Source organism: Nomascus leucogenys, chromosome 6 (genome assembly GCF_006542625.1).
Source record: "Nomascus leucogenys isolate Asia chromosome 6, Asia_NLE_v1, whole genome shotgun sequence".
NCBI lineage: Eukaryota > Metazoa > Chordata > Mammalia > Primates > Hylobatidae > Nomascus > Nomascus leucogenys.
This window is the reverse complement of record NC_044386.1, coordinates 60,091,562-60,115,863: the sequence shown is the minus strand read 5'-3', so window position 1 is coordinate 60,115,863 and position 24,302 is coordinate 60,091,562. Positions and strand designations below refer to the sequence as shown.

Genomic DNA, 24,302 nt, shown 5'->3' with positions numbered 1-24,302 from the left:
AAAGACCTGTGCCAAAGTACTCTTCAGATGTTAAAGAACAAAGGACCAGGTTACTTGAGACCTAGTTGTAGCAATTTCCAGTGTGTGTTGTACAATGGAACAGGCAGCCATTCAAACCTCAATATGTAATGTTGCTTTTACAGCCATAAGTAGTTTTGGAATACTTTTTCTAACATATATGTAATTGCCTTTATTTTGTGTCTCTATGTGTGTATCCACATACATGGAGTTTAATAATAGTATTCACTGAGCACCAACTATGTGATAAGCACTGCTAATTACATTAGATGCATTAATTAACTCATTTAATGCTCACTACAGCTCTAACTACTATAGTTTTTATCCCTGTTTTACATAGAAGGAAATTAAAACAGATAAATTGTTCCAGTTCATGGCTAGTAAGTACCCAAGCCACAGTTTCAATCCAGTTTGGTTTCAGAGCCTGCTCACTTACCAGGATGCTATATTGTGCCTCTCAAAAAATAGAGAGGGAAGAAGTATACTTTCACTCTGTATTTTGTCACACATCTCTTTTTTTCTAGAGTGAGCATGTAATCTGAAAAAAAATGTATTTAAAGCTAGCCAGTTTAATTTGACGTAAAGGTCAAGCATTGAATTTATTTATTTATTTAGAGACGGAGTCTTGTTCTGTTGCCCAGAGCAACCAAGAGTGACTCAATGTGGTACTTACTAGGTCTTTTGTTTTTGAGACGGCATCTCGCTCTGTCACCCAGGCTGGCATGCAGTGGCATGATCTTGGCTCACCACAACCTCTGCCTCCCAGGTTCAAGCGATTCTCCTGCCTCAGCCTCCCGAGTAGTGGGACTACAGACGCACGCCCCATGCTCAGCTAGTTTTTGTATTTTTAGTAGAGACGGGGTTTCACTATGTTGGGCAGGCTGGTCTCAAACTCCTGACCTAGTGATCCGACCACCTCGGCCTCCCAAAGTGCTGGGATTACAGGCGTGAGCCACTGCACCTGGCCTATATTAGGTCTTATTCTTTAAATAGTAAAAGCTTTTATTGTGCTGGTTTTTGCCAGAAAGCATCAACCTTGCTTATAGGACCAAATTTTTGGAACTCTATGCATAATCAGACCTGGCACAATGGCTCACCGCTGTAATTCTAACACTTCGGGAGGCTGAAGTGAGGATCCCTTGAGCCCAGTTTGAGCCCACAGCAAGGCCTTGTCTCTACAATTTTTTTTTTTTTTTAATTAGCCAGGCATAGTGACACAAACTTGTGGTGCCAGCTATTCAGGATACAGTTGGGAGGATCACTTGAGACCAGGAAGTCAAGGCTGCAGTGGGCCATGTTCACACCTCTGCACTCAGGCCTGGGTGACACAGTGAGACCCTGTCTCACCACCCTCCCCTCAAAAAAAGCATAAGCAGGCCAGGCGCAGTGGCTCACTCCTGTTATCCTAGCAGTTTGGGAGGCCAAGGCGGGTGGATTTGCCTGAGCTCAGGAGTTCGAGACCACCCTGGGCAACACGGTGAAACCCCGTCTCTACTAAAATACAAAAAATTAGCCGGGCGTGGTGGCGTGCACCTGTAATCCCAGCTACTCAGGAGGCTGAGACAGGAGAATTGCTTCAACACTCAGGAGATGGCAGTTGCAGAGATCAGGCCACTGCACTCTAGCCTGGGTGACAGAGTGAGACTCCATCTCAAAAATATATATATATATATATATATGTATATATATATTCTGCTAGCTACATCTCAACCAAGTTAGCTTCTCTATCCTCCACCACTTGGATATGTAATTTCTTGATTGTGCTAGTGCCAAAGGCTCTCCTTAGTGGTGTGCTTGCTGCCCTTCCCACCTGTTTTCCACAGGACAACCACAGTGACATTCTGAAAAAGTAAATTTGATTAGGCAGGCCTTCTTTTAAGGACCTCATAAGGCCCTTATATATATGCCATCCCTCCATCACCTTATTAATTCCTATTCATCTTTCAGACCACTGCTGAAACTTCACTTCTACACAGAGGCTTCCTTTCCCAGAAACCCAGACCAGGTCACCTGCTTTATGTGCATGTATCCCTATGTTCCTTTACTTCAAAACCCTTACTAGAGTCATAATTTTACATATCTTTTTTTTTTTTTAGATGGAGTTTCACTCTTTGCCCAGGCTGGAGTGCAGTGGTGTGATCTCGGCTCACTGCAGCCTCTACCTGCTGGGTTCAAGCAATTCTTCTGCCTCAGGTTCCTGAATAGCTGGGATTACAGGTGTGCACCACCATGCCTGGCTAATTTTTGTATTTTTAGTAGAGACGAGGTTTCACCACGTTGGCAAGGCTGGTCTTGAACTCCTGACCTCAAGTGATCCACCCGCCTCAGCCTCCAAAAATCTGGAATTACAGATGTGAGCCACCGCGCCAGGCCTGTAATTTTACATATCTTTATGTGATTATTTGAATGTCCGTCTCTGACTAGATGATAAATTCTAAGGATACAGTGTGTCTATTTTGCTTACCTTTTATCCCCAGCACCTAGTCTAACACTTTACAAATATACATTAAATTAATATTTTGATAAGTTACCCAAAGTGCTACATAAAACAAAATTGGAGAAAATAGTACTTTGGTAACTGTTTTATCATTCCTTTCATTATTCCTCTGTTAACCTCAGTTTACAACTGAAAAAGAGACAAACTGTATATTATTCAGGCAATTTATTAAACATTACCTATGGAATACTGTGATCTGTATTTTACATAAGTTAGAAAATGATTTATTAGTATTCATAACAACTGCTCCACGTAGGAGTAATAGAAGTCAACATTAAGCCCAACTCTATTTTCAGACCAACCATGCAACTTTAGATCAGAGGACACATGGGACTTTGTATCTTAATTCCTAAATTTACAGTCAAAGACATTTTCAGAGATAAGTATTATGAATTCAATAAGAATCTAAAGTAAGTTCTTAAGGCAAATAGCTATAAAAGAGAAGAATCCTTAGTTTCTCATCTTCTAAAAACAGCTTCACAAATAATTTGGAAAATGAGCCTAAAGGTAAATAGAAACTGCATTTCCCCTCCATTCTTGAAGCCAATCTTTTTCAAGAAATGACTAAGCAGCAACTGTTGTTGAAGACAGCAATAAAGCCTGAACCTAACATTCAAGCTTTGGTACAGGATCAGTTTTCTGGCTTGGACTGGTCAGGAGTCACTTCACTCAGAATCTTCATTAGTGATTTTAAGCGATCGTGCGTTAGCACTATCTTCTCTTTCAGCTAGGAAGAGAAATATATAGATATCAGGGCATCATTTTTAATTTTTACTTATTTTAAGAGACAGGGTCTCACTCTGTTGCCTGAGCTGGAGTACAGTGGCACATTCGTAGTTCACTGCAGCCTCAAGCTCCTGCTCTCAAGTAATCCTCCTACTTCAGCCTCCTGATTAGCTAGGACTACAGTCATGTGTTTCAAGTTTTCTTTGTAGAGATGGGGTCTTGCTTTGTTGCCCAGGCTGGTGTTGAACTCCTGGCAATCAGTGATCCTCCTGCCTCGGCCTCCCAAAGTGCTGGAATTACAGACATGAGCCACCACACCAAGCTGGATATCTGGGCATTTTAAGCTTAACTATCAATTTGGTGGTCACAAACACCATTTCAAATTTAAGCTAGTTTATATCTAGTAATTGGGAGCTGGCAATGTCTAAATGCATTTGAGGAATACATTTCTTCTAATTCTGGAAGAACTTTATACAACAACCTAGCACACAGTAAGATCCTCAGATGTGGCTAGGCGCAGTGGCTCACGCCTGTAACCCCAGCACTTTGGGAGGCCGAGTCAGGCAGATCACGAGGTCAGGAGATCAAGACTATCCTGGCTAACATGGTGAAACCCCGTCTCTACTAAAAATACAAAAACAAAATTAGCCGGGCACGGTGGCGGGCGCCTGTAGTCCCAGCTACTCAGGAGGCTGAGGCAAGAGAAGGAGTGAACCCAGGAGGCAGAGCTTGCAGTGAGCTGAGATCGTGCCACTGCATTCCAGCCTGGGCAACAGAGCAAGACTCCCTCTCAAAATCAATCAATCAATCAATCAATCAATCAATCGATCCTCAGATGTAAAGTTTCATGTGAAAAAAGACAAAACATTGCTGAGCAGCACTGCTGCTGTGAAGATGAATAAAGTGTGGTCACAGAGCTTTGTGGAGACAGTCTTCTCCTTTTCCAGTGGCAAGAATTTAGCTTTTCTTTTAACCCTTTGTTAACAGTAACAAATGCCTCTCTGACTTTAATATTCTACTAATGGTCTGCAAAGTTAACTCTGGTTATTAGGTTTAGAACAGATAACTGTTGCAATTAGATAATTTTTAAGAGTTCTTACAGCTATATTTAGAATGAAATTTAGGGGTGTTACTCAGCAGGGCAAGAGCAGTGGCTTCTGATCATCTCCATTTGCCCCTCCCAGCATAGGATTTCCACCCTACAAGCAAGCTGGGGCAAGGGCAACTGGGTTCCCAGCTACTGGGGAGGCTGAGGCAGGAGAAGCACTTGAACCTGGCACTCACACCTGTAATCCCAGCACTTTGGTATTCCGAGGCGGGTGGGTCACCTGAGCTCGGAAGTTTGAGAACAGCCTGGCCAACATTTTTAGCAGAGATGGTGAAACCCCGTCTCTACTAAAAATACAAAAATTATCCGGGCATGGTAGTGCGCACCTGTAGTCCCAGCTACTCAGGAGGCTTTTTAGTATTTTTAGTAGAGACAGGGATTCTCCATGTGGGAGAATCGCTTGAACCCGGGAGGAGGGGGTTACAGTGACCCAAGACTGTGCCACTGCATTCCAGCCTGGGAGGCAGAGTGAGACTCTGTCTCAAAAATAAATAAACAAATAAATGTTTCTGTATTTGCCATATACCTTCAAGAAAATTTCCACAGACTTAAGATGGTTGTTTCCTTTATAATATTCTTCCTGGATCCTATCCATGGAACTCCTCATACTGCCATTCCAAAGTCATTTCCCATACCAATTATTATTATTATTATTTTTGAAACAGATTCTCACTGTCACCCAGGCTAGAATGCAATGGCGTGATCTTGGCTCACTGGAACCTCTGCCATCCAGGTCCAAGCGATTTTCCTGCTTCAGCCTCCCGAGTAGCTGGGGCTGGGATTACAGGCACCTGCCACCGCGCCTGGCTAATTTTTGTAGTTTTAGTAGAGACAAGGTTTCACCATCTTGGCCAGGCTGAACTCCTGACCTCGTGATCCACCCACCTCGGCTTCTCAAAGTGCTGGGATTACAGGTGTGAGCCACCGCACACAGCCAGTAAGAATTATTTTTTTTTTTTTTTTTCTTCAAAGTTTCACTCTCAATGGCGAGATCTCAGCTCACCGCAACCTCTGCCTCCCAGGTTCAAGCGATTCTCCTGCCTCAGCCTCCCGAATAGCTGGGATTATAGGCATACGCCAACACGCCTGGCTAATTTTGTATTTTTAGTAGAGATGGGGTTTCTCCATGTTGGTCAGGCTGGTCTCGAACTCCTGACCTCAGGTGATCTGCCTGCCTCAGCCTCCCAAAGTGCTGGGATTACAGGCGTGAGCCACCACACCCAGCCTTTTTTTTTTTTTTTTTTTTTTTGAGATGGATTTTCACTCTTGTTGCTCAGGCTAGAGTGCAATGGCATGATCTTGCCTCACCACAACCTCTGTCTCCCGGGTTCAAGTGCTTCTCCTGTCTCAGCCTCCCAAGTAGCTGGGATTACAGGCATGTGCCACCACGCCCGGCTAATTTTGTTATTTTTAGTAGAGACAGGGTTTCTCCATGTTGGTCAGGCTGGTCTCGAACTACTGATCTTGGGTTATCTGTCTGCCTCAGCCTCCCAAAGTGCTGGGATTACACGTGTGAGCCACCACGCCCGGGCAAGAACTTTTTTTGAGACGGAGTCTCGCTCTGTTGCCCAGGCTGGAGTGCAGTGGTGCAATCTCAGCCCACTGCAAACTCCACCTCCCAGTTCAAGCAATTCTCCTGCCTCTGCCTCCCGAGTAGCTGGGATTACAGGCACGTGCCACCATGCCCGGCTAATTTTTTGTATTTTTAATAGAGATGGGGTTTCACTGTGTTAGCCAGGATGGTCTCAATCTCCTGACCTCATGATCTGCTCGCCTTGGCCTACCAAAGTGCTGGGATTACAGGCGTAAGCCACCACGCCCAGCCAAAAATTCTTAATAACTGTTTTATCGCTCTTATGTCTGAGACAGTTGAGCAATTACAAGGTGTTTGCAAAGAAGACAGCTCTATGGCAAGATGATATCCATTCCCAGCACAAAGGAGAATACAGGAGTGCAGCAGTTGAGCAGCTTTTCCTTTCTTCCTGAACTACACCTTACCAGTGTGGTTTTAGTATTTTGCTTTTCATTACAAATTCAATAGGGAAGGTCAAATCAAGTATAAAGGATTATTGAGCATCATACCATTTCATCATCCCCAAGTTCATTGGTAGAAGTTATCAAGAGTTGTCTGTATTTTTAAAAAGCATACAACCATCATAAATTTTACCTCTGCAATCTTTTCTGATAGAGGAACATTTTGAATATCCATCTCTGATGCATTTACTATGGCTTTTGTTTTTAAGAGATAGCTAGATAGGAAAAAAGAAAATATTGGTGTCATACCATGGTTAAGATTATAAATGAAACCCTGTCTCTACTAAAAATAACAAAAAGGTAAGTTTACCTTCTAAAGAAAATATGTGTCAAAAAAGCCTGCCTTCTTAATGATTTTCATTTCAAGACTCATGATGTTACAGTTGGCCCACCATATCCATGGGTATAGCATCCATGGATTCAAACAACCACAGACTAAAAATATTCGAGAAAAAAAACTGGATTGTGTCTGTACTGAACAGGTACAGACTCTTTTTCTTGTCATCATTCCCTTAACATTACAACAACTTTGTAAATTTCCTATGTAAATTTGTAATGTACATAGCATTTACATTACGTTAGCTGTCATAAGTAATCTGGAGATTAAAGTATAAAATATATACTTTTGTACTTTAAAAAGGAGGATATCCAAAAGTAATGTGCAAATATTACACCATTTAATATCAGAAACTTGAGTGTCCATGGATTTTGGTATCTGGTGGGGTCCTGGAACCACAGATACTGAAGGATGACTACATTTTCTTGGAAAAACAAAATCAAAAATAAACAAATCGGAGAGGATCTCTGCCGCATCCTACCACAGACAAAATTATCTCAGGGTAAATTAAAGACAAAAACCAGGCTCATATGAATAATTACGATGATTATAAGCTTTACACTTCATCAGTAGGATCCTGTAGCACAGTTTGAAGGAAAGTAATCCCAGTGTGAGACAGTGTTGGTCACCTATTCCCAGTAGCTATTCCTCACTTTTTTTTTTTTTTTTTGAGATGGAGTCTCGCTCTGTTGCCCAGACTAGAGTGCAGTGGCACGATCTCAGCTCACTGCAACCTCTGCCTCCTGGGTTCAAGCGATTCTTCTGCCTCAGCCTCCCGAGTAGCTGGGATTACAGGCTTGTGCCACCACGCCCAGCTAATTTTTGTATTTTTAGTAGAGATGGGGTTTTGCCATATTGGAGAGGCTGGTCTCGAACTCCTGACCTCAGGTGATCCCGCTGCCTCAGCCTCCCAAAGTGCTGGGATTATAGGCATGAGCCACCAAGCCCAGCCTTCCTCACTTCTTTATTGCCAACCGAATCCAGATTTTTGCCACGAGCCTACTGTTACATATTTGCTTTCTCAGATGAGGTGATCATGTGACATAGTTCTGGCCAACAAGGGTAAGAAAACGGGACGGGTGTGCTGGCTCACACCTATAATCCCAGCACTTTGGGAGGCTGAGGCAGGCAGATGGCTTGAGACCAGAAATTTGAGACCAGCCTGGGCAACATAGCGAAACTCCATTTCTTTTTTTTTTTTTTTGAGACAGAGTCTTACTCTGTCACCCAGGCTGGAGTACAATGGCGTGATCTTGGCTCACTGCAACATCCGCCTTCCAAGTTCAAGCAGTTCTTCTGCCTCAGCCTCCCAAACAGCTGGGATTACAGGTGCCCACCACCATGCCCAGCTAATTTTTGTATTTTTAGCAGAGACAGGGTTTCACCATATTGGACAGGCTGGTCTTGAATTCCTGACCTCAGGTGATCTGCCTGCCCCAGCCTCCCAAAGTGCTGGGATTACAAGCATGAGCCACCGTGCCTGGCCAGCAAAACCCCATCTCTACAAAAAATACAAAAATTAGCCAGATGTGGTGGCATGCCTGTAGTCCCAGCTACTTGGGAGGCTGAGTTGGGAGGATCACCTGAACCCAAAAGGTTGAGGCTGCAGTGAACCATAATCGCTCCAGCCTGTGTGACAGAGTGAGACCCTGTCTCAAAAAAAAAAGAATAAAAAAAAGATTAGGAAAATTTATGCTGGTGGGGCACAGTGGCTCATGGGTATTTAATCCCAGCACTTTGGGAGGCCGAGGCAGGCGGATCACCTGAGGTCAGAAGTTTGAGACCAGCCTGGCAAACATGGTAAAACCCCATTTCTACTAAAAATACAAAAATTAGCCGGGCATGGTGGAGTGCGCCTGTGGTCCCATCTACTTGGGAGGCAAGGCAGGAGAATAACTTGAACCTGGGAGGCGGAGGTTGCAAAGAGCTAAAATCACACCACTGTGTTCCAACTTGGGTGACAGAGCAAGACTCTGTCTCAAAAAAAAAAAAAAAAAAAAAAACAAAATTTATGCTGATGAAAAGGGGAGATTTTCTTGTGTTCCTATACTCTCCATATCCTTTTCCTTCATGTATAGGATGCTATCATCAATAGATGTAATGACTGTAATTGCAGCAGCCATCCCGAATCCAAGAGGAAAAGTCCAAAGTTTCTACTTAATCAAAAAGAATGTCCTGACCTTTTATCCAACTCATTTTAAAGATTAAGAAATTAACCAAAATCCCATAATGCTTTTCAAATTTATGTTAAAAATGTGTTACTAAAAGCTTACTTCCCTAGCAAAAATGCAATTATTGCTTCTCTAGAACATTTATTTACTTTTGTACTGATTTCCAAAAAAGATGTGGGATTACTAACAGCACACATTTACAGTTTTTTTTCCCCACTTTAAAGTTAATTCTAAATAGAAATTGCTTAAGAATCTAGAAATTGGCCGAGCGCAGTGGCTCACACCTATAATCCCAGCACTTTAGGAGGCCGAGGCAGGCGGATCACAAGGTCAGGAGATCGAGACCATCCTGGCTAACACGGTGAAACCCCGTCTCTACTAAAAATACAAAAAAATTAGCCGGACATGGTGGCGGGCGCCTGTAGTCTCAGTTACTTGGGAGGCTGAGGCAGGAGAATGGCGTGAACTTGGGAGGCAGAGTTTGCAGTGAGTGGAGATGGTGCCACTGCACTCCAGCTCCAGCCTGGGCGAAAGAGCAAGACTCCGTCTCAAAGAAAAAAAAAAAAAAAGAATCTAAAAATTGAAGCTGGGCATGGTGACCCAGGCAGGAGAATCACTTGAACCCAGGTGGCGGAGGTTGCAGTGAGCTGAGATCACGCCACTGCACTTCCAGCCTGGGTGACAGAATAAGACTCCATCTTTAAAAAAAAAAAAAAAGAGTAAATGATCAATCCATCTCAGGTATATATTTTGTGTTGGAAATTTGCAATGAAGAACAAACGGTATACCTAATGCACAATGAGCAACCCATGGTAAAGGACTGGCTTATAAGTTTTATTGCTTAGTTAACCATAACTCAGCTAAAAACATCTATTAAGCATAAGAAATGAGAAAAAGCGGCCGGGCGCGGTGGCTCATGCCTGTAATCCCAGAACTTTGGGAGGCCAAGGCGGGCGGATCACGAGGTCAGGAGATCGAGACCATCCTGGCTAACACAGTGAAACCCCGTCTCTACTAAAAATACAAAAAATTAGCCAAGCGTGGTGGTGGGCGCCTGTAGTCCCAGCTACTTGGGAGGCTGAGGCAGGAGAATGGTGTGAACCCAGGAGGTGAACCTTACAGTGAGCCAAGATCACGCCACTGCACTCCAGCCTGGGCGCCACAGCAAGACTCCATCTCAAAAAAAAAAAAAGAAATGAGAAAAAGGAAACCTTTTAGTTTTATGAGCGGAAAAAAAGCTGTTGAGTTAAGACGTGCTCAAATCTCAGCTCTTCCACCTCTCTGAGCCCTAGTTTTCTTAAACTATATTAAGAACTCAGTGATATAAGCATAATGCCTACATAAACTAGGTTGTCAATGCTTGTTTTTGTTTTTTAATGGTCAAGGAAAGACTTCTAAGGATGTTTCAGTTTCTTGTAATAAATAAAAAAGCTTAAGTTAAAAGTGCAATTTATTAGGAAAATAGTGAAATAGCCAATGTAATTAATGAGAAAGGAGAGCCAGGAGGGTAGTTTTTCTGATGCTTTGAGGCTACGTGATCATTATTTTTACTTTTCTCTGTGTCTGCTTCATGTTTTACTGCAGAGAAGACTTCCCTGCAGCTACATGCATCACATGGGAAATAGCTATCCCATACATAGAGCTTTCACTTCCAAACTTCAACACTAGTACTATCTACACGTAACTGGTATTTCTGGGCCCTTGTTTCAAATTCCTAAGGTAGAAAACTGGTTGGCTTAGTTTGGGTCAGGTATCCATTTTATTTATTTATTTTTTTTTTTGAGACAGAGTCTCACTCTGTTGCCAAGCTGGAGTGCTGTGGCGCGATCTTGGCTCACTGCAACCTCTGACTCCCCGGTTCAAGTGATTCTCCTGCCTCAGCCTCCCAAGTAGCTGGGATTACAGGCATGTGCCACCACGCCCAGCTAATTTTTTTTTATTTTTAGTAGAGACGGGGTTTCCCCATGTTGGCCAGGATGATGTCGATCTCCTCACCTCATGATCTGCCCACCTCGGCCTCCCAAAGTACTGGGATTACAGGCATGAGCTACCACGCCTAGCACCGCTTTTCTTTTTTAAGAGACAAGGTCTTGCTCTGCTCCCCATGCTAGAATACAATGACACAATCATAGCTCACTGTAACCTTGAACTCCTGGGCTGTAGCTATCCTCCCACGTTAGCCTCCCAAGTAGCTAGGACTACAGGCATACACCACCACACACAGTTAATATTTTAAATTTTTTGTAGAGACAGAGTCTTGCTATGTTGCCTAGGCTGGTCTCAAACTCCTAAGCTCAAACAATCCTCCAACTCAGCCTTCCAAAGTGCTGAGATTACAGGCATGATCCACCATGCCTGGCCAGGTATTCATGATCCAGTACCTGGGAGTGGGAATCACACATGATACAAATCACACGATACAAATATACAAGGCCCCACCTATTAGAGGGAGACAGAGGCTGGGCACAAACCCAAATGGTATCTACTACAACATTATTTTGCAAAAGCTTGCTTTCTAGAATGTTCTTTTTATCTTTTATTTATTTATTTTTATTTTTTCTGAGACGGAGTCTCGCTCTGTCACCCAGGCTGAAGTGCAGTGGTTTGATCTTGGCTCACTGCAACCTCCGCTTCCTGGGTTCAAGCAATTCTCCTTCCTCACCTCCCGAGTAGCTGGGACCACAGGTGTGCACCACCACACTTGGCTTATTTTTGCATTTTAAATGCAGATGGGGTTCCACCATGTTGGCCAAGCTGGTCTCAAACTCCTGACCTCAGGTGAACCCCCGACCTCGGCCTCCCAAAGTGCTGGGATTACAGGCATGAGCCACTGCACCCGGCCCATACAATGTTCTTTTTATTTTTTTTTTTAAGGGAGCAGTTTGAGACGGGAGGCTTCACCATGTTGCCTAGGCTAGTCTCAAACACCAAGATTCAAGGGATCCTCCTGCCTCAGCCTCCTGGGTAGCTAGAATTACAGGCACACACCATCACATCTGGCAACAAGTTTCTTTAATGAAAGAATACCTTCTGAATTCTCCCATGGTATGATTTTTAAGATATGGTATGATAAGAAGACATAGAAGATAATCAAAATGTTGTAAGATTATCTTTTGGTCCCACTGCTATCTTTTTTTTGTCACCCAAAGCGGAATGCAGTGGTATGATCACAGCAAACTGTAACCTTGAACTCCTGGGCCCAGATGATCCTCCCACCTCAGCCTCCCAAGTAACTGGGACTATAGGGGCATGCCGCCACATCCAGCTGATTTTTTTAAATTTTGTATAAAAAAAATAGGGGTCTCACTATATTGCCCACGGAGGTCTTGAACTCCTGCCCTCAAACAGTCCTCCCACCTTGGCCTCACAAAGCACTGGCATTACAGGTGAGCCATCACACCTGGCCCACTGCTATCTTTTTGTCAAAGACAGTGCCTGACTTTAGCATCTTTTTGGTACAAACACTTTGTCTTTTTTTTTTTGTGAGACAGAGTCTTGTTCTGTCGCCCAGGCCTGAGTGTAGTGGCGCAATCTCAGCACACTGTGCAACCTCCACCTCTCAGGTTGAAACAATTCTCTTGCCTCAGCCTCCCAAGTAGCTGGGATTACAGGTGTGCACTAGCATGCCCAGCTACTTTTTTTTTTTTTGGACAGAATCTCACTGTCTCCCAGGCAGGAGTGCAGTGGCGCGATCTCACAGTGGTGCGATCTCAGCTCACTGCAGCCTCCGCCTCCCAGGTTCCAACAATTCTCGTGCCTCAGCCTCCTGAGTAGCTGAGATTACAGGCATCTACCACCACACCTGGCTAATTTTTGTATTTTTCGTAGAGACGGGTTTCACCATGTTAGCCAGGCTGGTCTCAAACTCCTGACCTCAAGTGATCCACCCGCCTCAGTCTCCTAAAGTGCTGGGATTACAGGCATGAGCCACTGTGCTCAGCCTACTTTGTCTTTCCTGAAAAATCTTTTAAAATTTATTTGATGGACTTTGTCTCTAAATAAATAAAATAAAATGTATTTGATGATCAATATCTAAGTCTACTCACCACACCATTTTGTCACTGGAAAGGCAGAAGTGACCTCTCAAGGCAGCCAGGGCAGCATGGGTAGAATACAGATGGAAACCAATGGGAATCCCACAAGAACCACAGAATAAAAGGTTGTAAGTACTAGGGGTGGGGAAAAACAGAATATGGGTAAGAATAAAAAATCATATAAGAAATAAAAAACAACTACTCTCTGAAGCATTCCTAACACCTAAGTCAGGGTGAAAATTACATTGTAATAGGAATGAGACGGAAAGAATGCCACATTCAAGAAAGGATAACTCAGATTGTAATTTAATTACATGCTGGATTGCAGATACCCTCTTATATTCTGGTCAAAGCAATCATGGATGTATAATTGTCGCTTCAGAAGAGAAAGGTAATTTACCCCTAATAAACACAAAAAGAGCTAACTAATCTGATTAACATTTAAAACTACAAATCACCATGTAAAATGGCTATCATTATATAAATTCACAGTTGTTGAAAAAATAATCAAGTTGACTGGGGCCTTACTAAACAAATTGTTCATAGAACTAAAATCAAGATTTGTCTTTTGCTTATATATAAAAAAAAAAAAGTTAATGAAAAAAATGCCCAGACTAAAAGAAAAAGGGAATCCCATTACCCTGGCAAGCCATCTATTTTGTTTTCCTTATCCTCTGAAAAGATTACTGATGAAGAGTCAGATGTTGATTTTAGTTCTCATTACAATTCTTGAGCAAGTCATCATATTTGCTGGTATATAGGACATATTTAAATATTAGAAAGAAACATTTTGGTCAGGCACAGTGGTTCACACCTACTGTAATCCCAGCACTATGAGAGGCCAAAGTGGGCAGATAGCTTGAGCCCAGGAATTCGAGACCAGCCTAGGCAACATGGTAAAACCCTGTCTTAAAATAAAAAATAAATAAATTTTTTACAAGAAAAGCACTTTAAGAAAATATTTCATCATGCATGTGCTAAAAGCAATTTTAAAGTGGTTTGGTAAAGGAAAAATTAATTGTATTAATATATAGTATGAAGTTTTTGTGTTTTTTTTTTGAGACAGGTTCTTGCTCTGTCGCCCAGGTTAGAACGTAGTGATACAATCATAGCTCACTGCAGCCTTGAATTCCTGGGCTCAACTGATCCACCTGCCTCAGCTTCCCAAAGCTGGGACTACAGGTGCATACTACCATGACCTACTAATTTTTTTTGGCAGAAATGGGGTCTTACTTTGTTTCCCAGGCTAGCAGAGTTCTGTTAAAAAATACAACATAAAAATCACATAGCTAGCCCGGGCATGATGGCTCACGCCTGTAATCCCAGCAATTTAGGAGGCCAAGGCGGGTGGATCACCTGAGGTCAGGAGTTCGATACCAGCCTGGCCAACGTCGTGAAACCCTGTCTCTACTAAAAATAAAAAAATTAGCCAGGCCTGGTGGCGGGTGCCTGTAATCCTAGCTACCCAGGAGGCTGAGGCAGGAGAATCACTTGAACCTGGGAGGCGGAAGTTGCAGTGAGTGGAGATTGTGCCGTTGCACTCCAGCCTGGGCAACAAGAGTGAAACTCCATCTTAAAAAACAACAACAAAAAAAATCACATCACTAAAAAGAAATACTCATGTCAATGGATACTAAAAAAAGAACAAATAACAAAATATATTAAGTTTATTGGTAAATGAAGTCCCACACCACACATATAGTAATGTAATCTTGTGAATATAGTTAACCAGAAAACAAACGATGAAATAAAGTGTCATTAATTTGAAATTCCACGTAGGCATTAATTAATTCAGACAAAGCACAGTACTTATAAAAAAATGTCTCAGTGGAAATTAATTTCCATTTGGGCGCAATGGCTCACGCTTGTAATCCCAGCATTTTGGGAGGCGGGTAGATCACTTGAGATCAGGAGTTTGAGAACAGCCTGGTCAACATGGTGAAACTCCGTCTCTACTAAAAATACAAAACTTAGCTGGGTTTCCAGAAGGTTTTCGATTTACTTTGCCCAGATCCATCAGAGGAATAGCTATCTATAGTAGCTATAGATAGTAATAGTAAATGAGCATTGACTTCAACTTAAAGTCACCAGCTGCGATAGCCCCTAACAAGAAAGCCTGTCCTTTGAAGCTTTTCTTCTTTTTCCTTTTTTTTGGATGGAGTGCAGTGGTACAATCACAGCTCACTACAGCTTTGACATCCCAGACTCAAGTGATCCTCCAACCTCAGCCTTCCAAGTAGCTGGGACCACAGGTGCACACTAAAATGCCCATCTAATTTTTAAATTTTTCGTAGAGACAGGTTCTTGCTATGTTGCCCAGGCTGGTCTTGAACTCCTGTGCTCAAGCAATCCTCCCACCTTGGTCTCCCAAAGTGCTGGGATTACACATGTGAGTCACTGTGACCAGCTCCTTTGAAGCCAGGTAATGACTTCTCCTTTCTACCTATGAAAGTCTGAGATGGTATCTTCTTCCAATAGAAGGCTGTTTCATCTGCACTGAAAATATGTTTAGTGTACCCACTGTCATTTTCTGCAGCTTCTGCATCAGTACTTGCTGTTTCACTTTGGACTTTTATGTTATGGAGGTTTCTTTCCTTAAATCTCACGAACCAACCTCTACTTTTTTTTTTTTTTTTTTTTTCAGATGGTCTTGCTCTGTCACCCAGGCTGGAGTGTGGTGGCACAATCACAGCTCCACTGCAGCCTCAACCTCTCTGGGCTCAAGCCAGCCTTCCTTCTCAGCCTCCCAAGCAGCGGGGACTATGGGTGTGTGCCACCACATCCGGCTAAATTTTTTGGTATTTTGTAGAGACAGCATTTCACCATGTTGCCCAGGCTGATCTCAAACTCCTGGGTTCAACCAATCCACCCACCTCGGCCTCCCAAAGTGCTGGGATTACAGGCGTGAGCCATTGCACCGAGCCAACATTTGATACTCTCAACTTCTTCTGCAGCTTCCTCACCTCTCAGCCTTCACAGAATTGAAGAGAGTTAGGGCCTTGTTCTGGATTAGGCTTTAGTTTAAAGGAATGTTGTGGCTGATTTGATCTTCTACTCATACCACTCAAAATTTTTTTTTTTTTTCTTGAGATGGAGTCTCACTCTGTCGCCCAGGCTGGAGTGCAGTGGCGCAATCTCGGCTCACTGCAAGCTCTGCCTCCCAGGTTCACGCCATTCTCCTGCCTCAGCCTCTCTGAGTAGCAGGAACTACAGGCGCCCGCCACCACGCCCGGCTAATTTTTTGTATTTTTAGTAGAGACGGGGTTTCACCGTGGTCTCGATCTCCTGACCTCGTGATCCGCCCGCCTCGGCCTCCCAAAGTGCTGGGATTACGAGCGTGAGCCACCGTGCCTGGCGAACCCCATTTTTTTCTTCATATTCACGATTTGGCATGACTTCACATGCCTTCCTCACTAAGCTTAATCATTTCTAGCTTTTGATTTAAAATGAGAGACTTGCAACTTTTTCTTTCACTTGAACACTTAAAGGCCATTGTTGGGTTATTAATTGGCCTGAGAAGGTGAGACTGAATGGCTAGTTGGTGGAAGTCAAAACACACGCATGTATTGATTAAGTTTGCTGTCTTCAATGGGTGCGGTCTGTGGCATCCCACAATTACAATAGTAACAGCAAAGATCACTGGTCACAGATCAGCGTTAACAGACATAATGATGAAAAGATTTTAAAAACTGCCAGAACTGGCCGGGCATGGTGGCTCACGCCTGTAACCCCAGCACTCTGGGAGGCCGAGGCAGGCGGATCATGAGGTGAGGAGATCAAGACCATCCTGGCTAACATGGTGAAACCCTATCTCTACTAAAACTACAAAAAAATTAGCTAGGTGTGGTGGTGGGCCCCTGTAAGTCCCAGCTACTCGGGAGGCTGAGGCAGGAGAATGGTGTGAACCCAGGAGGCTGCGCCTGCAGTGAGCCTAGATCACACCACTGCACTCCAGCCTGGGTGACAGAGCAAGCCTCCGTCTCAAAATAAATAATAAAAATAAAAACTGCCAGAATTACCAACATGTGACACAGAGACACAAAGTGAGCACATGCTGTTAGAAATGGTGTCAACAGACTTGCTCAACAAAAGCTTGTCACAAACCTTCAATTTGTTCAAAAAAAAAAAAAAAAAAAAAAAAAAAAAAAAAAAAAAAAAAAAAAAAAAAAAAAGCAGTCCCTGGGCTGGGCGCAGTGGCTCACACCCGTAATCCCAGCACTTTGGGAGGCCAAGACAGGTGGATCACTTGAGGTCAGGAGTTCGGGACCAGCCTGGAAAACATGGCGGAACCCATCTCTGATAAAAATACAAAAATTAGCTGGGTGTGGTGGCATGCACCTGTAATCCCAGCTACTAGGGAGGCTGAGGCAGGAGAGTTGCTTGAACCTGGGAGGTGGAGGTTGCAGTGAGCCAAGATCATGCCACTGCACTCCAGTCTGGGCAACAGAGCAAGACTCCGTCTCAAAAAAAAAAAAAAACAACCAACAACAAAAACTGCATTACCTGGGCTGGGCATAGTGGCTCACACCTGTAATCCCAGCACTTTGGGAGGCCAAGGTGGGCAGATCACTTGAGGTCAGGAGTTCGGGACCTGCATGGCCAACATGGCAAAACCCTGTCTCTACTGAAAATACAAAAGTTAGCTGGGTGTGGTACCACACACCTGTCATCCCAGCTACTAGAGAGGCTAAGACAGAATTGCTTGAAGCCAGGGGGCAGAGGTTTCAGTGAGCCAAGATCATGCCACTGGACTCTAGCCTAGACGACAGAGTGTGACTCCATCTCAAAAAAACAAACAAGAAAGCAGTATCTGCGAGTGCAGTAAAACACAGTATAACTATATTTTGTTGAATATTACCATAAAACAAGGAAAAGAAAATTGCAGTAAGTTCAGATAGTAAGATTAATGATATAGCAGTGCCTCAGTGGCTAAACCATAGTTTACGATTTAAAAAAATTTATCCTAAGTTGACTACTGTAGAAGAAAAAAAGAACTTCATTCCCACACTTTGCCTCTGATCATGTGTATAGTCTGTGGCTCCTTATTGTTTTTTGTTTTTGCTTTTTTGAGATGGAGTTTCGCTCTTGTTCCCCAGGCTGGAGTGCAATGGCGTGATCTCGGCTTACCACAACCTCCGCTTCCTAGGTGCAAGTGATTCTCCTGACTCAGCCTCCCAAGCGAGTAGCTGGATTACAGGCATGCACCACCACGCTCGGCTAATTTTGTATTTTTACTAGAGACAGGGTTTCTCCATGTTGATCAGGCTGGTCTCGAACTCCTGACCTCAGGTGATCCGCCCGCCTAGGCCTCCCAAAGTGCTGGGATTACAGGTGTGAGCCACCGCACCCGGCCCCATATTTTTAACAATCTTACCACAGTAGGTACTACATCTCTAACCATCCGTGCTGAGCTGCTTTGGGTTGCCTTGCTCTGACACAAAGGGTTGGCATCACCTAGCTTGCTGGGCCTTCCATCATTACATTGGATCATGGGCACTGGAGGATATTATAGGAGGAAAATACTTCCAATACACTACCAAATACAACTGTTTCTCCATATCCTTATCAGTAGAATGAGGTCAACTAGACTGTTATCTTTTGGTTATAATAGTCTGTGAATCTACAAGACAACAGGAAGTAATACCAAAGTGATGAAGAGTTGATTTACTGTATGTGATTTGTTTCAAAATACTCCAGGAATTTAAAAAAAAAAAAAGTGAAGGGTATAGAGGAAAATAATTGTCAAAATATTAATAACTGTTGAAACTAGGTACCTGGGGCTTATTATATTGTTTGTGGTATGTTTAAAATTTTTTTTTTTTTTTTTCTGAGATGGAGTCTTCCTCTTGTTGCCCAGGTTGGAGTGCAATGGCGTGATCTCAGATCACTGCAACCTCCGCCTCCTGGGTTCAAGCGATTCTCCTGCCTCAGCCTCCCCAGTAGCAGGGATTACAGGCGCCCGCCACCACGCCCAGCTAATTTTTATATTATTAGTAGAGATGGGGTTTCACTATGTTGTCCAGGCTGGTCTTGAACTCCTGACTTCGTGATTCTTCCACCTCAGCCTCCCAAAGTGCTGGGATTACAGGCATGAGTCACTGCGCCCAGCCAGAATTGGGATATATCTTTAAAAAGAAAAGAGCCTGGGCGCAGTGGCTCACGCCTGTAATCCCAACACTTTGGGAGGCCGAGGTGGGAGGATCACGAAGTCAGGAGATTAAGAACATCCTGGCCAACATGGTGAAACCCCATCCCTACTAAAATACATAAAATTAGCCAGATGTGGTGGTGTGCACCTGTAGTCCCAGTTACTTGGGAGGCTGAGGCAGGGGAATCACTTGAACCTGGGAGGCACAGTTTGGAGCGAGCCAAGATTGTGCCACTGCACTTCAGCCTGGGCGACAGAGCAAGATTCCATCTCAAAAAAATAAATTAAAAAATTGAAAAAGAAAAGAAAGGCTGAGTGCAGTGGCTCATGCCTGTAACGCCGGCACTTTGGGAGGCAAAGGTGGGCAGATCACTTGAGTTCAGGAGTTCAAAACCTGCCTGGGCAACATGGTGAAACCCTATCTCTAAGACAAATTAGCTGGGCATGGTGGTGCATGCCTTATAGTCCTAGCTACTTGGGAGGCTGAGGTGAAAGGATGGCTTGAGCCTGGGAGGCGGAGGTTGCTCTCCATCCTGGGTAAAAGAGCCAGACTCCATCTCAAAAAATAAATAAATAGAAAAAAGTTTCTTATAAAGATCCTCAGCAAAATATTTATGGATAGAACGATATAATTTCAGGTATCTGCTTCAAAACATTGTGGAGGATAGTTATTTTGTTTTGTTTTAGAGATGAAGTCTTGCTATGTTGCTCATGATGGACTTGAACTCCTGGGTTCAAGTGATCCTCCCACCTTGGCCTCCAAAAGTGTTGGGATTACAGGTGTGAGCCAGCATGATAAGCCAACTATGATTTTAGATGAAATAAGATTGGCCGAGAGTTGTTAACTGCTCTAGTTTAGTGACAGGTAGACAGAGGTTCATTATATTCTTCTCTCGCGTTTGAATTTGCCATAACAATTAAAAAAAAATCTACTTCACTTATAATACAAACAAAATTCCATTTAAATAAAGATGCTGTTGAGCACAACAAAAGCTCAGGGTAACAAAGCTATTTCTAAGTGTCAACATACTATAATAATCCTTTTTAAAATTAGTTACAATAAATCCTCTACCAGTAAGAGAACAATAAAATGTAGATGGAAGTAACCTTGTATCTGTCAACTTTATGACTTTGAATCTAAGGGGTTCATGCCAATTGTAGAATGTTTAAATGTTGGAGGGAGTATATTTTAGGAGTATTCAAATATGACAGATTGAGAGGGATCAATTTATTTCACATGCCTCATTAAGAGTAAAGTTAAGGCCTGGCGTGGTGGCTCACACCTGTAATCCCAGCACTTTGGGAGGCTGAGGCAGGTGGATCACAAGGTCAGAAGTTCAAGACCAGCCTGGCCAACATGGTGAAACCCCGTCTCTACTAATAATACAAAAATACAAAAATTAGCCAGGCATGGTGGCGTGCGCCTGTAATCCCAGCTACACGGGAGGCTAAGGTAGGAGAATAGCTTGAACCCAGGTGGCAGAGGTTGCAGTGAGCCAAGAAACCACCACTGTGCTCCAGCCTGGGACAGAGTAAGACTCCATCTCAAACAAAAAAAAAAGAGTAAAAAGAACCCGAGTCTGCTGTCTCTAAAATTTATGCTCTTTTAGCTGCATCAGTAATCATCCTCTTAATTCATTCTCTGACCCCATCTAGGTAATGAACGTACACTTACAAAAAAATCAAGTTGTCTTGAGCTGTGCCATTTCATAACCCTCTCTGCAAGTCCCATATAGCTCATCTTACTCCACAAATACAGAAACACATGGGGCTTTCTATTTTTTTTTTTTTTTTTTTTTTTTCAGATGGAGTCTCGATCTGTCATCCAGGCAGTAGTGGTGCGATCTTGGCTCACTGCAACCTCCGCTTCCCAGGTTCAAGCCATTCTCCTGCCTCAGCTTCCCGAGTAGCTTGGACTACAGGCGCTTGCCACCTCGCCCCCCTAATTTTTGTACTTTTAGTAGAGACGTGGTTTCACCATACTGGCCAGGATGGTCCCGAACTCCTGACCTTGTCATCTGCCTGCCTTGGCCTCCCAAAGTGCTGGGATTATAGGTGTAAGCCACTGCACCTGGCCTCCCTCCAGTTTTTTACAAAGCATCTAAACCAGCATTGTCTAATAGGAATATAATGTGAGTCACATATGTAATTTTAAATTTTCTATTCATTTTGCTTTTTTTTTTTTTTTTTTGAGAAACAGTCTCGCTCTGTTGCCCAGGCTGGAGTACAGTGGGATGATCTTGGCTCACTGCAACCCTCGCCTCCTGGATTCAAGCAATTCTCTGCCTCAGCCTCCCAAGTAGCTGGGATTACAGGCGCCCGCCACCACGCCCAGCTAATTTTTGTATTTCTAGTAGAAACGGAGTTTCACCATATTGGCTAGGCTGGTCTTGAACTCCTGACCTCGTGATCCACCCGCCTCGGCCTCCCAAAGTGCTGGGATTACATGCATCAGCCACCACGCCCGGCCTAATTTTGCTTTAAAAAACAAAATAAAAACAGGTGAAATTAGTTTTAAAATATTTTATTTAACCCAATATATCAAAAATGTCATTTCACCATGTAATCAATTTTTTTTTAAGACAGAGTTTCGCTCTTGTTGCCCAGGCTGGAGTGCAATGGCACGAACTCAGCTCACCGCAACCTCCACCTCCCAGGTTCAAGCGATTCTCCTTCCTCAGCCTCCTGAGTAGCTGGGATTACAGGCATGTGCCACCATGCCCGGCTAATTTTGTATTTTTAGTAGAGACAGGGTTTCTCCATTTTGGTCAGGCTGGTCTCGAACTCCCGACCTCAGGTGATCTGCCTGCCATTGCCTCCCAAAAGTGCTGGGATTACAGGCGTGAGCCACCGCTCCCAGCCGTAATCAGTATTTTTTTTTTTTTTTTTTTGATACGGAGTCTCGCTCTGTTGCCCAGGCTGGAGTGCAGTGGCACAATCTTGGTCACTGCAAGCTCCGCCTCCCGGGTTCACGCCATTCTCCTGCCTCAGTCTCCTGAGTAGCTGGGGCTACAGGCACCCACCACCATGCCTGGCTAATTTTTTGTATTTTTAGTAGAGACGGGGTTTCACCGTGTTAGCCAGGATGGTCTTGATCTCCTGACCTTGTGATCCGCCCGCCTCAGCCTCCCAAAGTGCTGGGATTACAGGCATGAGCCACCGCACCCGGCCTGTAATCAGTATTTGTAGATGATTAATTTTTCTGTACTAAGTCTTTGAAATCCAGTGTGTATTGTTCGTTCACAGCATATCTCAATGCAAATTTAATAATATATAATAGCTACATATGACTAGTGATTACAGTATAGGACAGCACGGGTCTAGATTCATTATCCTCCTCTCCAAGAGCACATTCAGGAACCTTCTGCCTCTAGCCCCAGAATACACCCAATTCCAAGCAGGCAATTGCTCCTTCTTGCTTTGTCCCCTTTGGGTGGGAAGGGGACTCCTATAGCGATAGGGAGTGTCTTTTATTCAGGAAAAAGAAAGGGAGCTGTGGGTCTAACTCCGTTTTTGAAGTTTGTCCAAGCTGCAGAAATCTTCCTGGTTACTGGACAAAGCGACTAAGAATTCCTATACTTTAACCCTAACGTTGAATCAAACTGGTCAGAATGAAATGAATTGTCTCAGTGTTAAAGCCAAAACTCAAAATTGAGGAGTCTTGCAATACCAAATTCACTGACTACTTTATTGTCACTTGTAAATCATAGTACAGGCAGGTCACAAAGTTTACCAGGCAGTATTCAAGTACATAACATTCTAGTTGTGTTTTTCTCCAGTTTCTGGGGTTACTGAAGAATTAGCCCTGGCATAGCTTATTACAAACTAACCATAATAGCAAACTTAAAAGTTCTAATATCACGCGTGGGCAACATACGAAGGCCTCTACAAAAAATTAAAAAATTAGCCGGGAGTGGTGGTGTGTGCCTGTAGTCCCAGCTACTCCGGAGGCTGAGGTTGGGAGGATAGCTTGAGCCAGGAAGGTAGGGGCTGTAGTGAGCTATGATCGCACCACTGCACTCCAGCCTGGGGGAGAGCAAGACTCTGTCTCAAAAAGTTCTATCTAAAAGGATTGCAGTTTATAGTATGTTATTCTCACTGCAAACCAAAAGGTTATTTTTTTCTTTTTTCCACTACTAGATAAATCTTTCTTAGCCTCACTTCACTTGTACAAGCCACCTGGGAGAAGTGGCCCTCAGGAAGATCCTAAAACCTATACACAAATACAACTTTTTCATTTCATTAATACATCAAGTTCATATAAGAGTGAAACAGGTAAAAGCAGCATCCCAAACTGCTTTCTCCTCGTACATGTCAGTTCCACGCTCTTCAGTCTCAAAGTCAGGGACTAGAGACCAATGTAATTATCCATACGTACCTGCCTTTGAGTGAACCTTCAATGCCAACTAGGAAGGGCGCTTCCAAAACGACGTTATTTGTAACTCCTAGGAAGACAAACACGGGTCAGAACCCATACTCTGCGGGCCTTGAAATGGAAAATCTCTCCTCTAGACAGACTCATCCTGGCCATAAATATCAGGAAACTCCCCGATTCCCTGCCCCATCCCCAGGCCAAGGAGTTATTTGCTTCCAAATTTTCATCCCGTTTTCTTCCCCAGGTGGTTCTCCGCCACCCGTGGAGAAAGCGGGAACACCCTCTCGGGCTAGCCTCTGCCTTTCCCGAACGCCTCACTGCACTCACTGGAGAAGACCACGGCCCCGAGGGACCGCGACAGGTCCCAGGCGAGGTGCACCGAGTCGGCGAGTACTGCGTGGCACTGTGCGCACTGGAACACAGCGCACCTCTCAGGCTGCAGCCAAGACGGCAGCTGCGGGCCGGAGGCCGGCTCCTCAGCCCCCAGCCCTGCGGGGCCGAGCGGCGAGGACCCCTTCAACACCTGCGTATCCCACTCCATGGAAGTCGTAGAAGAAGCTTCGTCAATCGCCCTCTCAGTGCCATCACAAAAGTCACCCCGGGGCGGCGTTGCACAATGCGAGCGATGCCGAAGCAGCTGAGCCGCCATCTTCCCGCAGCCACCGCCTTCGTTTCGAATACACGCCAGGCCCCGCCCCAAGCACAGCTCCTGCGTCCTCATTGGACATCGTGGGCAATCCAAGCACTGGAGTCCGAGTCCGCGCACTCGTTACCTGAACAGGCCTTACAGGCCGTTTGGCGCCTGCGTATTCCTGAGGTGTGAGAAAAGCGCGCGTCTGTTGGGACGGGAAATC

At 44.0% G+C, this 24,302-nt stretch overlaps 1 protein-coding gene across 1 annotated transcript; it reads right to left on the bottom strand.

Moving 5' to 3' along the window:
• Window positions 1-2,661: 2,661 nt before the first annotated feature.
• Window positions 2,662-24,175, bottom strand: OIP5 (Opa interacting protein 5). The gene is made up of 5 exons (XM_003266748.4): window positions 23,776-24,175; window positions 23,452-23,518; window positions 12,938-13,060; window positions 6,517-6,598; window positions 2,662-3,242 (listed from the first exon to the last, which is right to left on the bottom strand). The coding sequence occupies exons 1-5, from the start codon at window positions 24,167-24,169 to the stop codon at window positions 3,147-3,149; spliced, it is 762 nt and encodes a 253-aa protein (XP_003266796.2). The 5' UTR covers window positions 24,170-24,175; the 3' UTR covers window positions 2,662-3,146.
• Between the last annotated feature and the right edge of the window lie 127 nt (window positions 24,176-24,302).